At 32.0% G+C, this 14683-nt stretch overlaps 2 protein-coding genes and 1 long non-coding RNA gene across 3 annotated transcripts; 1 reads left to right on the top strand and 2 right to left on the bottom strand.

The window, feature by feature from the left end:
- Positions 1-595: 595 nt before the first annotated feature.
- On the bottom strand, positions 596-9407 carry LOC145760361 (polyamine-transporting ATPase 13A3-like). Its single transcript, XM_082574228.1, has 15 exons — positions 9284-9407; positions 8475-8572; positions 7974-8105; positions 7000-7073; positions 6581-6665; positions 6118-6232; positions 5263-5396; positions 4733-4843; positions 4378-4465; positions 3619-3775; positions 2529-2718; positions 1925-2101; positions 1111-1395; positions 681-788; positions 596-631 (listed from the first exon to the last, which is right to left on the bottom strand). Exons 1-15 carry the CDS (start codon positions 9405-9407, stop codon positions 596-598), a joined length of 1914 nt encoding a protein of 637 aa, XP_082430354.1.
- A 128-nt stretch (positions 9408-9535) lies between these two features.
- LOC145759386 (uncharacterized) lies at positions 9536-12613 on the bottom strand. The gene is made up of 2 exons (XR_014286524.1): positions 12473-12613; positions 9536-10525 (listed from the first exon to the last, which is right to left on the bottom strand). It is a non-coding gene; the product is annotated as an uncharacterized LOC145759386 (long non-coding RNA).
- LOC145759380 (tubulin alpha-1A chain-like) lies at positions 12495-14338 on the top strand. The gene is made up of 6 exons (XM_082573196.1): positions 12495-12711; positions 12789-13090; positions 13171-13402; positions 13484-13752; positions 13856-14049; positions 14126-14338. Exons 1-6 carry the CDS (start codon positions 12591-12593, stop codon positions 14259-14261), a joined length of 1254 nt encoding a protein of 417 aa, XP_082429322.1. The 5' UTR covers positions 12495-12590; the 3' UTR covers positions 14262-14338.
- The last annotated feature ends 345 nt before the right edge of the window (positions 14339-14683 follow it).

The raw sequence follows: 14683 nt of genomic DNA, 5'->3' as shown, positions 1-14683 counted from the left end.
TACACAAAATAATTTCATTTTTTCGCGCCTTTTTTACCTGGCTTAAATCTTGAAATAAAATTAATGATGTAAAATATTTTTATGTTGTCTTTGTTGTAGGCGCTCGATATTACCGACATTTCTCTAAAAAATAAGCAAATTTTTAAAAAAAATCCCGAAAAATAGTAAGCAATCCAAACATAAATACCAACTGGTAAAAACTGTAACAAACAAAACTCCAGAGCCAACTAGCTCTATTTAGTCTAAAACAAACAAGCCAAGCTCTATAAATAAACAATCATATTAAAGCCAAGCTCTATAACTAACACATATATAACAAACAGGCCGAGATTTATAACCAACTAGTACCATTTAGTTAATACACCGAACAAGCCAAGCATTATTGCGCTGTAAACAGTATAACCTCCTGTTAAGCCAAATCAGCAGTTTACTTATCGAGCAAATATAATCTATAATATCCCAAACTGCTAAAGTCAACTCAGGACTGGGTCAGGGTAACTGATGTTACTCTATGTTTAGGACTGTGAAGTTGACATTTTCACATAAAAAACACTACAATATTATAAAAGAACAAAAAGCTAAGCCAGGTTAAATCTTATAAATTCACAGGTCTTAACTTATTTGTGTTTGGCTAAACAACATTTTTAAGTGTTTTTAAAAAATAAATACATTCAACTTACCGCCAGTGATGCAGTAGAATCAGGGAAATATTTTTGGTCTTTAAGTAAGTTATTTGAAGGTCGAACGTAGGTCGTTTGAAGTTGATCGTACTTACTTTCATCTTCAATCTAACAATAAAACTCTGAGTTTAATGAAACTATTTAAATCCTTGGTGCAGTGGTATAGGTTACACTACTACATGAGATCCTGAGTTTGATTCCTACTGCTACCATGTTATTTTTTAATGAAAAACTAAGACCTGGGGTCCAAAGTTCAACAACCACCAAAGTTAAATTGCCTCAAACTGCTTAAAATATTTTTTTATTAAAATAAATTAATTATTTTTTGTAGTTAAAAAAAACAAAAAATTATTAGAATCCAATTTTTTATTAAAACTTTATTAAAATACAAAAATTCCGTTAAATTATAAAATCAATTTTTAAAACTTACTGATGGTTCAACTAGCCTCCAACCTGTTGCTTCAAACATTTTAAGGTCCAGAGGGTCTCCGGTTACATCCCCGTCAATGGTAGTTAAAGTATGACAAGTTAACATACCATGCAACAACTTATCGTCCAAACCAAGTTGAAATTTTAAGTTTTCTGCCTGAATAGGTTCCCTGAACTTGCAGTTGTTTTCAGCTTGTGGTAGTTCGTGGTTAACTGGAATTACTTCAGCTAAATCTAATCCATCTTCAGTTAAAGTTCCAGTTTTGTCAAATGCCACGACATCAACCTGTTTAAAAACATTCAAGTTATTAGTAAACTGATATTTAAATTTTATAGAGGATTTAAACCTAGACTTGGAAAGTGTATGTTAAAGATACTTCTGTTACCTCTGTCTAGATTTAAGCCTTGTTTGGCAAAAATATATATTTTTTAATATTTATTTATCCTTAATGTAGTAAGGTCGACTTCACAACTTAAACATAGAGTAACATTTGTTACCCTGACCCAGTCTTAAGTTGCCTTGGTAGTTTGTGTTATTACAGTTTATAATTGCCCAATAATTAATCTGTTAATTGTTTTTTTGGGTTTGGCAGGAGTTCTTACCACTTATATTATTACCTTACTTAAAGGGACTATAGCTTGGAAGCAAAGGGGATTGAACCCATAAGCTTATGTATATATAATGTCCATCTATCAACTTATATTTATAGTTTATAACAATCATTGTTTAACACACTACCTAACAAATAACATAACAGCAGTTAAATTTAACCTAGAAGTTTAGGTGGAAAAATAGTAGGAAAAAATCCACCCACTTGTCCACTAATATTAATCCTCTGCGGACTAATGCAGTGGATCCTCTGTTTCTTGAGCCTCATCTGAGCATAGATGATTCCAATTGTCATGGCTAATGGTAGGGCAGGAGGCACAGAAATTGTGATAAGGTCGATCGCATTGAAAGCAATATCTCGAGCAGACTCCCCTTGCAAATGCTGTATTGGAAAACATTGTTAACATATATATTTAAGTAAAGACTAAAAGGTTAAATTGGTAGCATACCTAGTTGCTTTAAACTACTGTTATTGTGCTCATTATTATTAAGTAATATTAGTAAATAACCCGCCCCATGGTTGGGATTTTAATTGTTGTAATATGGTCACAACTTTTAAATGAAATTTGCTTTTGATAATTTACCCATGCACTACAAATGGCAGTTTTATTTATTTTATAGACTTCTAACTTTAATATATTTTTATATGTCTGCCAAGCTCCATTATAAATAGAATGTTAATGTAAAAAGGGCTGTAGAAAAAGTAATTAAATACCAATTTTAAGTAAAAAAAAAAAAACTGTTATCATAAAAAATAAAATTGTCAAAAATTAGCAAAAAAAAAATAAAAAAAAAATTGTTTTAAATACCTGTATTATAACAGTGTATATGAACCCACACATAGCTATAAGGGCAAGTATAAACACAAAAGTGTAAGCATCCCTCAGTAACTTTATATCAACTGGTTTCGGATACAAAATACTGTGAACCAGTCTTCCCTTAGCTGTATGATAACCTGTTCGAACCACCACTGCTTTCACCAATTCACCCCGATAAAATCTGAAGGTAAATTTTTATTTTTAAAATGCGATATTTAGGTTTTGACATAGTAAAAATTACCAATACCCAAAGTTTATTTAGATAAGTTTGTTGAGTTATAGTTAAAATTACTGTTGTTTTTTTAAGTTTATTTTATTGATAAAATCTAGCAGTAAAATCAAACCCAGAAACTCAGGTCTTACTCAAGAATGCTACAACATGTTAGCAGTGGGAATCAAACCCAGGATCTCAGGTCTTACTCAAGAATGCTACAACATGCTAGCAGTGGGAATCAAACCCAGGGTCTTACATCTTACTCAAGAATGCTACAACATGCTAGCAGTGGGAATCAAACCCAGGAACTCAGGTCTTACTCAAGAATGCTACAACATGTTAGCAGTGGGAATCAAACCCAGGATCTCAGGTCTTACTCAAGAATGCTACAACATGCTAGCAGTGGGAATCAAACCCAGGGTCTTACATCTTACTCAAGAATGCTACAACATGCTAGCAGTGGGAATCAAACCCAGGATCTCGGGTCTTACTCAAGAATGCTACAACATGCTAGCAGTGGGAATCAAACCCAGGATCTCAGGTCTTACTCAAGAATGCTACAACATGCTAGTAGTGGGAATCAAACCCAGGATCTCAGGTCTTACTTAAGGATGCTACAACATGCTAGCAGTGGGAATCAAACCAAGGATCTCATGCCTTATTTAAGGATGTTACAACATGCCAGCAGTGGGAATCAAACCCAGGATCTTAGGTCTTATTTAAGGATGCTACAACATGCCAGCAATGGAAATCAAACCCAGGATCTTAAATCTTACTTAAAGATGCAGCAACATACAAGCAATGGGAAACAAACCTAAGATCTCAGGTGTTGACTATAAATATTAGACATACCAGCTCTAAACTGACCTTGTTTGAAGGACTTGGGTTCCACAAAACAGAGTGTGACGTTTATGCTCCTCCGTGGTGTAAAAGTTCTTCATCTCCCTCTCACTGCTGGGAAGTGGTGTTTTAGTTACAGGAACACTCTCTCCCGTTAGCATGCTTTCATTCACAATACATGTTCCTGTAAGTTAAAGTTATCCAATGATAATATTCTAATATATTCTAAAGGTAGTAGGTTTTTATATTATTGGGAAAAGAATGTACTGTAAACTCTTGGCTCAAGGGTGAATAGTGTGGCATTGGTGCAGCTTGAACCTGAAACCTTTTGGTGTGTTTAAGCTATCTGTAAACACTGGGCTCAAGGGTGAATAGTGTGGCATTGGTGCAGCTTAAACCTGAAACCTTTTGGTGTGTTTAAGCTATCTGTAAACTCTTGGCTCAAGAGTGAATAGTGTGGCATTGGTGCAGCTTGAACCCTAAACCTTTTTGTGTGTTTAAGCTATCTGTAAACACTGGGCTCAAGAGTGAATAATGTGGCATTGGTGCGGCTCGAACCTGAAACCTATTGGCCCGTAATCCATTGCCATGACCGGCATACCACAATATCAGACTTCAAGTAGAAATAAAATTCCGTATAAAAAATAAAGAACTTTGTATATATATGGGGTGGTTAATGGACATGTTTACATTAGAGGACTTTAAAAACTGCCATTTGTGGTGCTTGGGTAAATTATTTCTTTTGACACAAAAATGTTAAAACACTTAGTCTTAAAGCAGTCGTACCTGACACAAGAGCAGAATCGCACGGTAACAACATTCCATTAGGTGGCACTATAATCACATCGCCCGGAACCAATTCTTTGCTCCAAACCTTAAGATAAAAAAAATTTTAAAAAATTTTAAAGCAATTTTTAAAATACAAAAGCTTAACTAACTAAACTTTTTTCCTTTCACATTTAAAACTAATCACTAAAATTACTAAAATGATTTTAATGACAAAATTGGCACAAACTTAATTTTAAAAATGTTGGTCCTTAAACATGAAACCATCTATTAAAAAAGAGTAAAAAATGATCCTTAAATCTCTGTTCTTAACAATATAGAAACAAAAAAACTTTTATTGTTAAAATGTACTGACCTCAATTTGTTGAACTCCAGATTGTGAGTTTGAATCCTGGCGCTGGACGATAACTTTAGTCTCGTTGTGATACTCAACCATTTTATGGAGGTTAACTCTTTCAGTTCTTACCTTAAAAATTAATTTTATTTTAATTCTGTTGCTTTATTTATAAATTTCAATTTCAAATTTTTATGTTAGGTCAACAGGATAACTTGGAGTATTTTGCACAAAGTTAAAGTTATGATAGTTATCCAAAAGTTTGAATTTAAACTAATTTGCAGATTAATTATTAAACCAAACTGCTTTCATGCTGTAGTGCTCTTAAGTAAGGTTTCTTAAACAATTTAAACTCCTGCTGAGCTAGCACTTAATCAGCAGCATAATTATCGGGCAATTATAATCTATAATATTCCAAACTACAAAAGGCAACTTAAGACTGGGTCGGAGTAGCTGATGTTACCCTATGTTTTAGTCGTAAAATCGGCTTTTCCACATCAAGGATAAATAAACAATAAATTTAATAGGAACAAATTAATGATCTGACTTACCTGTATAAGAGATGCAATCGCAGAGAAAATAGAAATAATAAAAATAGCAGTTGCATAAATATAATAATCGTCAAACATCCAGAATATAACAGCAAAAAGTTGGAAAACGTAAAATGGGTTCAAAATCTCAGAAACTAACAACATAAAATATCCAGGAATCTAAAAAATTTAAATTTAAATTTAACAAGTAGCATTTGTGTAAGTAGTTATTGTTTGCAGAAAAAATATTATATGATGCACATAAATATGGTTTGCAAATAATATATAAAAAAGTTTGACTCTTTTAAATTTAAAATGTATGTAGTAGTTTAAAAAGGTAACTTGAAATGGTTTTTAATTCAAGGTCTAGAGTTTAAATCCCTCTGCTGCCGTTTTGTTGTCATTATTTTCAACCAAGAACCTTGTGACTTTTAAACAAATAATATTGGTAAGTCAACAACTAAATTTACTACAGCACCAAAATAGGTCGAGGTCACATAACTAACTGAAGGTTGTTTAGTAAAGATTCTTATATTTAAAACAAAATACCAGAATAGTGGTAGGAACATTTGGCTTCACTACATGAGGTCATTAGCTTAATTACCACTGCTTTTTATGCCCTGAATTAAGATGCTATAAACGGTATAAACCCCTGCTGAGCCAACACTTAATCAGCAGTTTAATTATTGGGCAATTATTAATAATAATATCCCAAACTACCAAAGCCAACTTGAGATTGGGCTGGGGTAACAAAAGTTACTTTATGTTTAGGTTGTGAAGTTAACCTTACCACATTGAGAATAACTATAAAAAGAAACTTAAAAAATACTCAAGTTAAACTCCACTCAAACTCTACCTTGACAGTGATAAGATTACTCCCAAACAAACAACTTCTTCTCGAGATCTCATCCAAGTTCAATCCTCCGGTGGAGTTCTGATGAAGTTGCTCAAGAGTCACCTGGTTGTCCAAACCACCGAGTTCCACAAAAGTCTGGAATATAAATAATTAATTATTATGACATCACAGTATAATTGGAATTAAAATAAAGTTAATTATAACACTGAAGTTTTTTTTAAATATTAAAACAGAGTGGTGTAGTGAATGGTTGGAACATTTGCTTTACTACAAAAGGTTCTGGGTTCAATCCTTACTGCTTTCAAAATCAGCAGCTTAATTATCGGGCAATTATAATCTATAATATCCCAAACTGCCACAAGCAACTTGAGACTGGGTCGGGGTAAGTAATGTTACTCTATGTTTAAGTTATAACGTCAGCCTTGTAACGTAAAGGATAAACAAATACAAAATAATTGTCAATCTAACAAGGTAAACACTTACATTTTGTTCAAAATTCCAAATATATTTCGAACAATGATGTTGAAAATATTTAAACTCATCATTTTGTTGACTTCCATAATTGTCTCTGCATGTTTAAAAATAAACAAATTTAATCAAGTTTTAGGATATCAATTGATTCAATTTTAATAAATATTTATTTACAAAGCAAAAAAAAAATTAAAAAAAAGTAAGTTAATTTTTGTTCAACTTAAAAGTTGTATGCATATATTATATAACTTAAGAAGATTACCCAGAAAACACCAACACTAGTAAAACTAGTATAAACATACAAGTACTTTAACAATACTTAACCCAATTAAAACGTGTTGTTAGTTTAACATAATCTAACTAAGTTATTTTTAAAGTACTTTGCAATAATTTAGAGATTTTGGTATAAATAAAATATTAACTTAATTTACCCAGATCCTGGATAATTATTGGAGATAAGCAAAGCCAGCTCTGACGACATTATATTAATTTCAGCAACAAATTTCTGAAATAAAATGTAACATTAGTTAATAAAGTAAAATATTTTTATGTACTTATTATCCCCGATACGGAAAGGTTGACTTCACCTAAACATAAAGTAACATTTGTTACTCTAACCCAGTCCTAAGTTAACTTTGCCAGTTTGGAATATTATTAAATATAAGTATCTATTTAACAATGCTATTCATTTATTAATCCATTGTAGTTATATTTCACAAGATTTAATCAATGCAGCCAATTTTTTTTATTTTGGAAAGCAATCTTGTTTTACTTTTTTTTACTTTAGCAATCTTGTTTTACTTTTTTTTACTTTAGCAATCTTGTTTTACTTTTTTTTACTTTAGCAATCTTGTTTTACTTTTTTTTACTTTAGCAATCTTGTTTTACTTTTTTTTACTTTAGCAATCTTGTTTTACTTTTTTTTACTTTAGCAATCTTGTTTTACTTTTTTTTACTTTAGCAATCTTGTTTTACTTTTTTTTACTTTAGCAATCTTGTTTTACTTTTTTTTACTTTAGCAATTTTGTTTTACTTTTTTTTACTTTAGCAATCTTGTTTTACTTTTTTTTACTTTAGCAATCTTGTTTTACTTTTTTTTACTTTAGCAATCTTGTTTTATTTTTTTTACTTTAGCAATCTTTTTTTACTTTTTTTATTTTGCAAATCAATCTTTTTTTTATTTAAAGGTGATAGGTTTTTGTATTTTATTAAAGAAGAGCGTGCAGATAGGATGTGTTTGAGCTATCTATAAATGCCAGGCTCAATGGTAAATGGTGTAAACTGCAGTTTGTGATGCATGGGTAAGCTATCACAGGCGAATATTAGTTGAGAGTTGCAACCATATTATAACAATTAAAACCATAACCATAAGACAAGCTTTTAACCCATACAAAAATCTACAAACCTGATTAGTATCGTCAGTAGTTTGTAGGAGAACAGAAGTTGAACAATTCAAAATTGTTACTGTATGCGTCCATTTCAATCTCCAATCTTCCCTCCAATAAAATACAAGAAGGAGGAATCCGCCAGACAATATCTAATTGTGATTTAAAATTTAAATATTTATTATTAAGTATTTAAAAAAAGTTTATAGAATAAATAGGTTATGCAAGTTTATAGGCAATAAAATGTTGTTGTAAAATAGTAATAAATTATTATGTTATAGTTTCACAGTTGATCCTACTTGGTCAACTGATTTGAAAATTTAAAATGTCAAAATTAAAAAAGCAAACACCGTAAAAATTGCATGAAAAATAAATAAATTTTTGCAATGTTTGCTACTTGTAATAAAAAAGAACTTAAAGTTGTAATTTAACTTTGGCAATTATCAATAAAAATCTTTGTCAGAATTAGTTTAACAAAAATCACCCAAAAAAATATTTTAAAAAATAATTTAAAAACTTACGGTAGCCAGTACACTGAGTACAAATTTCCAATGATTCTTTTTATACCCAATACAAAGAAGTTCATCAGGAGATCCCTTTCCAATTACGCATTCCATATCTGGAATATATAAAAGTTAGTGTTATATATTTTAACATATTTATCTAAACTTTAACAGCAAAACAATCTATTTTTTAAACTGCAATATTATAAGAAAACAGAGGCACGAGTAGTTATAAAAAGCTGAAAGTACATACAGTTAAAAAAACCTATCACGGAAATAGCTTTAATTTTAAATAAAAGTGAAACTTGTAATTATAAATTAAATTTTAAATGCAGACTTGCATTATCTATCAATTGCACACACAAACAAATCTATTAATTGCACACACAAACAAATATATCTAATTTAACATAAAATACCTTTAAATAATCTACTCTTAATGCATTTATGTATACTAGTTTTAAGCACTGGACTTTAAACCATATTAGGTTAGGACCAGTTACAGTGACTAAACTAACAAAGCAAGCATAACTGAGAGCTAAATCTTTAACAAATTACAAATTTTTGCAAAGTAAAACAACAAGGGACTTAGTTTGCTCAATGCTGCTGGCTTGTGGTTGAAGTTATTTTATCATAGTAGCACTTATCTTTATCTTCAATCAACAACATTTGTTTCTTGAAATATATACTTAATAACTTGAAAGATAAGACTTTGTCTTTTTTAATTTATTTTTAAAAATTAAATAAATATTTTTGAGTTTTTTCTAATTTAACAACTTTTAAGGTTTTAATTTTATATTTTTCATAAAAAAAGTAAATTGATTTACCTTCGCTGACTCTGCCCCGTTGGTTGCTAAGCAACCGATAGCTGGCCTCTGCTTCTTCATTAATGGATTCCTCGCTTACACGATCGATACTGCCACCTTGTGACCAGTCATATTGAGAGGTCATCTGGCCTGTCCTCTCCGAACGAAACAACAATAAAGATTTATCTTTGTTCTGAAGCCAGACATCCACTTATAAGTGAAGAATTTCTAATTAAATTTATAAAAAACTACATTTTTTCATATTTAAATAACCTAAAAATATAAAAAGAATAATAAATTTAAAATAGTAAACCTTTTGCACATATGTCCAATTAATAGACCTACAAAATAAAATACCGTATGTGGTGCTCGGGTATATTATCATGAGCTGTATTAGTTATCAAAACAATTCAAATGCTGTAGGGCAAGCCATGGACTAGTAATTATCAATTTAAAATCTTGTGGTAAGTTCTTTATAAAACCATTACTTTAATGTTTTTGTTTTTGCCAACAAATTAACATCAAAAAAAATTTTATAACAGGAAATAATAATTTATCAGAAAATTTCACTTAGAATTTTTTATCATAACAAAAACATTAAAAACAAGTATGTTAACTAAGAACCAACATATTTCTTTCATGTTCTGTAAAAGATTAACATAAAAAATTATTTTTAATCTGTATTTCGCTTTCGAATACTTCTTGATTTTGAGTTAGAGTCAGTTTTCCTTTTTTTAAAAGCAGTCGGCCCAGAACTAGAGTCAACATTAATTATTCTCTTCTCTGCAAATTCTATTTTTTCTTCTTTAGGAGCGGCAGGTTTCAACAAAACTTGGTTCAAAGTTTTTTGTTTTGGAATCTCAGAAACTGTTTGCTATTTTCCGTAGGGGTGACCCGTCGTCGAAGTAGGAGTTAATATTGGGGTTGTTTCTACGGTTATTTGTGATGGTTTAGTTACAGTTTTTGGGTCGCTTCGATGTGAGTTCGATGTTGGTTTACTTTTAGGTTTCTGGGTTTCGTTTTTTGGTTTTGTCGTAGAAGAACTTGCAGTCATTTTTATAATTTGTTCGTCACTGTATCCTTGCCCTTTTAAATCCTCTCGATATTTCTTTGTTGCCTCCTTCTCCATTTTTCGCAGAAAATAATCCGCTTTCTGATTAAACTCATTCTAAATTTTACTTTTTTTCGTGAGGGCATTTATAATCAATAATATCTCTAACTGGCGAAAAGTCCATTTTCGTTGCAACTATATTACGACAACCACTGTAATAGTAACCAGTTAAATTTAAATAAGTAAAACAAAAAGCCCGTAGTGCGGGCAGTTAGGTAGTATACTCATGCTAAAAGATTCTTATTTGCTTATTATTAATGGTGACTTTGTTAAACCAGCCCAGTCTTAAATTCGACGAATTAATTATTGTTAAACTGGTAAAATTAATTAATTAACAATTAATAATAAACATGAATTATGTTTTTGGAAAAAAATTAATGCGTTGGTCCCAACAAAGCCAGCACTTAATCAGCAGCATAATTATCGGGCAATCATAATCCATAATATCCCAAACTGTTAAAGGCAACTTAAGACTGGGTGGGAGTAACTGATGTTACTCTATGTTTAGGCCGTAAAGTCGACCTTTCCACATCGAGGATAAATAAATATAAATTAAATAGAAGTATTTAATTTTCCCGCTTAGTAACGAAGGTGACTCGGTTTGTTGATTTAACTTGTTTGTTTAACACCGAACCAGTTTTTACTTGCCCGTGGTTTCATCAACGTTTGTAAGTAATTCAATATCCAGTCTGTTACTCCTACATACCAGTTGTTATGGAAACGATGTTTTTTAAAAAATTTGTCGTTTTATTAAAACAAAGGAGCGTTTATTTATTCAACTTTAAGATTATATTCTTAACATTTACAAAAAAAATTGTGATTCATTTGGTTAAGCAATTTTAAACCGCTATTCTTGTTTAAATCATCAGCCAACTATAAAATATTTGTTAAAAACGAATAAAATATTAATAATAAAACAATTTTTTTGCGATTTTAGGTTTTTAACTAATGCCAATCATTTTTACTAATATTTATATGGGCCGATTTCACAAATAGGGCGTCATATGTTTTAAATAATTTTAACAAATATATAAAAAGAACAAACATAAATATTTTCCCATAAAAGCTAAGGAATTAAATCAGCAAAGAATTAAATACAGAAAGACAAAGTAATTTCATTAACTTAAAAGCCTCCCACAGCTTAACCCCAGCAATTCTCTGACATCACGTGCAACCAAACACTATCGTATTACGAACACAAGCTGTTGCGAACAATACTAATAATGACATCACAACCCAACGAATCTTTAGAATATCGATCAATAGAATATTTGTTTTTTATTGTTTAGAATAGCGAATGGGGTTGGTACACACTTTGAATTAGCAAAAGGCATTTAACTGTCAACGAGCTATTCAGCGATTATTTTACGTTTCAACTTCAACTACTAACTAAACCAAAATAAAAAAAAAAAAATTACTCATCAAAATGGTAAGTTTATGTTAATTTTATATTTTTATTTATTTATTTATTTTGGTTTTTCGCGCATTGATAAAAGTAAATAATAAATTCGATATACAATTAATATTGCAACAATGCGACGGAAAAAAATGACAAAATCAATTTAATGATTTAAAACATGCCAAAAGTATCAATGTTCACATAAAGATTTTAGGTATGTTATGGCATGGTCACCAAACATTATATTTATGATGTAAGTTTAATATGTTTGTTTTAAAATAGGGAGTGGGTGTGGGTTAATAATTTGGGGTAAATTTGATAGTGGGTTACATTAAGTTATATTAAAGTAAAGGTATAATATTTTATAACATCCTGGCAGACTGCTATGTTTATTTCTTATAAATTGGGCCACAAATTAAGTTAAAATATTGATAATAAAAGCTTTCTTTAAAATCGTTATAATTTTTACTTTAATCTGTGCATTTTAGTTTTAAATTTGAAAATCTGAAATTAGTAAACTATTTAAATATACGCCAACAGTTAAAGTTATATTTCTCTTATATTTGTTTAACATACTTTTAAAGCAGTGAAGTGTATCGATGCGCTTAATAAGAGGTTTTCAACAGCGCTTGCGCGGTTTAATATTTACACAGGCGTCCTTCTTTAAGTTATGAGAAAGTATTAGAAGGTTTTACATTACCTTTCTATACCTTGAGCGTGAATGTATCTCAATCCACGTCGGCCAAGCCGGAGTCCAGATCGGAAATGCTTGCTGGGAGTTGTACTGCCTCGAGCATGGAATCCAACCTGACGGCCAGATGCCAAGTGACAAGACCATCAGAGGAGGAGACTACTCTTTCAACACCTTCTTCAGAGAAACTAGAGCAGGAAAACATGTCCCAAGAGCCGTGTTCGTCGACCTTGAACCAACTGTCGTTGGTAAGTTGACAAAAATATAAAATTTGAACAAAAAATTAGTAAAAAACAAGAGTTTAACATTGAATTTTGTTCCCCAGACGAGGTTCGAACCGGTACCTACCGACAGTTGTTCCACCCCGAGCAATTAATCACAGGGAAAGAAGACGCAGCCAACAACTACGCTCGTGGTCGCTACACCAACGGGAAAGAAATTGTTGACCTTGTTCTTGACCGAATCCGAAAGCTTGCTGACCAGTGCACCAGGCTCCAAGGATTCCTGATCTTCCACTCCTTCGGAGGAGGCACCGGATCCGGATTCACCTCTCTTCTCATGGAGAGACTCTCCGTCGACTACGAAAAGAAATCCAAGCTTGAGTTCGCCATCTACCCAGCACCTCGAGTAAAAAAAAAACTTTAAAAATAAACACTATAAATTGTTTCGTATATTTTGGTAAAAACTAAGTTATTTTATTTATTTAGGTCTTTACCGCTGTTGTCGAGCCTTACAACTCGATCCTGACCACCCATGCCACCCTTGAGCACTCTGACTGTGCTTTCATGGTCGACAACGAGGCCATCTATGACATTTGCCGACGAAACCTCGACATTGAGCGACCAACTTACACCAACTTGAACAGGTTGATGGGACAAATTGTTTCTTCCATCACCGCTTCGTTGAGATTCGATGGTGCTTTGTACGCCGATTTGAAAGGTAAATTGACCTAAAATTACTCTACAAAAAGCTTAACAACCTTAATTTTGTATTTAAAATAACCTTGTACCGTTTTTGCAGAGTTCCAGCAGACCAACTTGGTGCCATACCCACGTATCCATTTCCCATTGACCACATATGCTCCAGTTATCTCTGCTGAGAAGGCTTACCATGAGCAACTTTCCGTGGCTGAGATCACCAATGCTTGCTTCGAGCCAGCCAACCAGATGGTCAAGTGCGATCCTCGTCACGGCAAGTGCATGGCTTGCTGCATGTTGTACCGTGGTGACGTAGTCCCCAAGGACGTCAACGCTGCCATTGCAACCATCAAGACCAAACGTACCATCCAAGTAAGTAACTAGTATTGCTTATTTTTTCTACTTACCGTATACTACCTTTAACTATCTTAGTGCGCCTTAAATTTCTCATTTAAAATGTCTATTTAACTTTTAGTTCGTCGATTGGTGCCCAACTGGATTCAAGGTCGGAATCAACTACCAGCCAACAACTGTTGTTCCAGGAAGCGATCTCGCCAAAGTCCAACGAGCTGTGTGCATGTTGAGCAACACCACCGCCATTGCTGAGGCTTGGGCTCGTTTGGATCACAAGTTCGATCTTATGTACGCCAAGCGTGCTTTCGTCCATTGGTAAGTAGTCCAACTAATCTTTAACTTGATGACTTCATGTCGTAACTGTCGCTAACTTACAACCTCGTTATTCCAGGTACGTCGGCGAGGGAATGGAAGAAGGTGAGTTCTCCGAGGCTCGTGAGGATCTTGCAGCTCTTGAGAAGGATTACGAAGAAGTCGCAGTCGATTCCGTAGAAGGAGAAGGGGAAGAAGAAGAGGAAGAATATTAGTTAAAAATATCCTTAGTAAAACCTGTGAATATTTAAATATTTCACTGTCAATAATTATAAAATATTTCACTACTAGCCATTTATTTTTTTTAGAATTTCACTTGTTATTGATTTTCTTTGCAATTAATTTGGTAGCTAACTTTCTTAATTAAAGCCATAGAAATAAAACAAATATTCAACATAAATGTTTATGGTATGTTTTAATAATTTGTGGAAACCCAAAAAAATGTCGTCTTTACTTTAAAAAAGTAAACAAACGTTTAGTAGGTTCCATTGTTTAGCTTTTTAGGCTAGCGTCCCTGTTACAGTAAAAAGCACAGCAGTTAGTTTGTTAAATGTTTATAGTTTGTTTATATATACATTGGTAAACACGCAACAACATTAAATTTATGTCACTAAACGTACTTTTGTTCTAAGCAAAT

Source organism: Corella eumyota, chromosome 7 (genome assembly GCF_963082875.1).
Source record: "Corella eumyota chromosome 7, kaCorEumy4.1, whole genome shotgun sequence".
Taxonomy (NCBI): domain Eukaryota; kingdom Metazoa; phylum Chordata; class Ascidiacea; order Phlebobranchia; family Corellidae; genus Corella; species Corella eumyota.
This window is presented reverse-complemented; position numbering and strand designations above follow the sequence as displayed.

Excerpts from the sequence above, each read along its gene's own strand:
- LOC145759380 (XM_082573196.1), top strand. The coding sequence starts at position 12,591 with ATGCCAAGTGACAAGACCATCAGAGGAGGAGACTACTCTTTCAACACC. Across the intron at positions 13,091-13,170 it reads CCATCTACCCAGCACCTCGA|GTCTTTACCGCTGTTGTCGA; the intron begins GTAAAAAAAAAA and ends TTATTTATTTAG. Across the intron at positions 13,753-13,855 it reads AGACCAAACGTACCATCCAA|TTCGTCGATTGGTGCCCAAC; the intron begins GTAAGTAACTAG and ends TTTAACTTTTAG.
- LOC145760361 (XM_082574228.1), bottom strand. The coding sequence starts at position 9,407 with ATGACCTCTCAATATGACTGGTCACAAGGTGGCAGTATCGATCGTGTA. Across the intron at positions 8,573-9,283 it reads ACGGGGCAGAGTCAGCGAAG|ATATGGAATGCGTAATTGGA; the intron begins GTAAATCAATTT and ends TATATATTCCAG. Across the intron at positions 7,074-7,973 it reads CTACTGACGATACTAATCAG|AAATTTGTTGCTGAAATTAA; the intron begins GTTTGTAGATTT and ends ATTTTATTTCAG.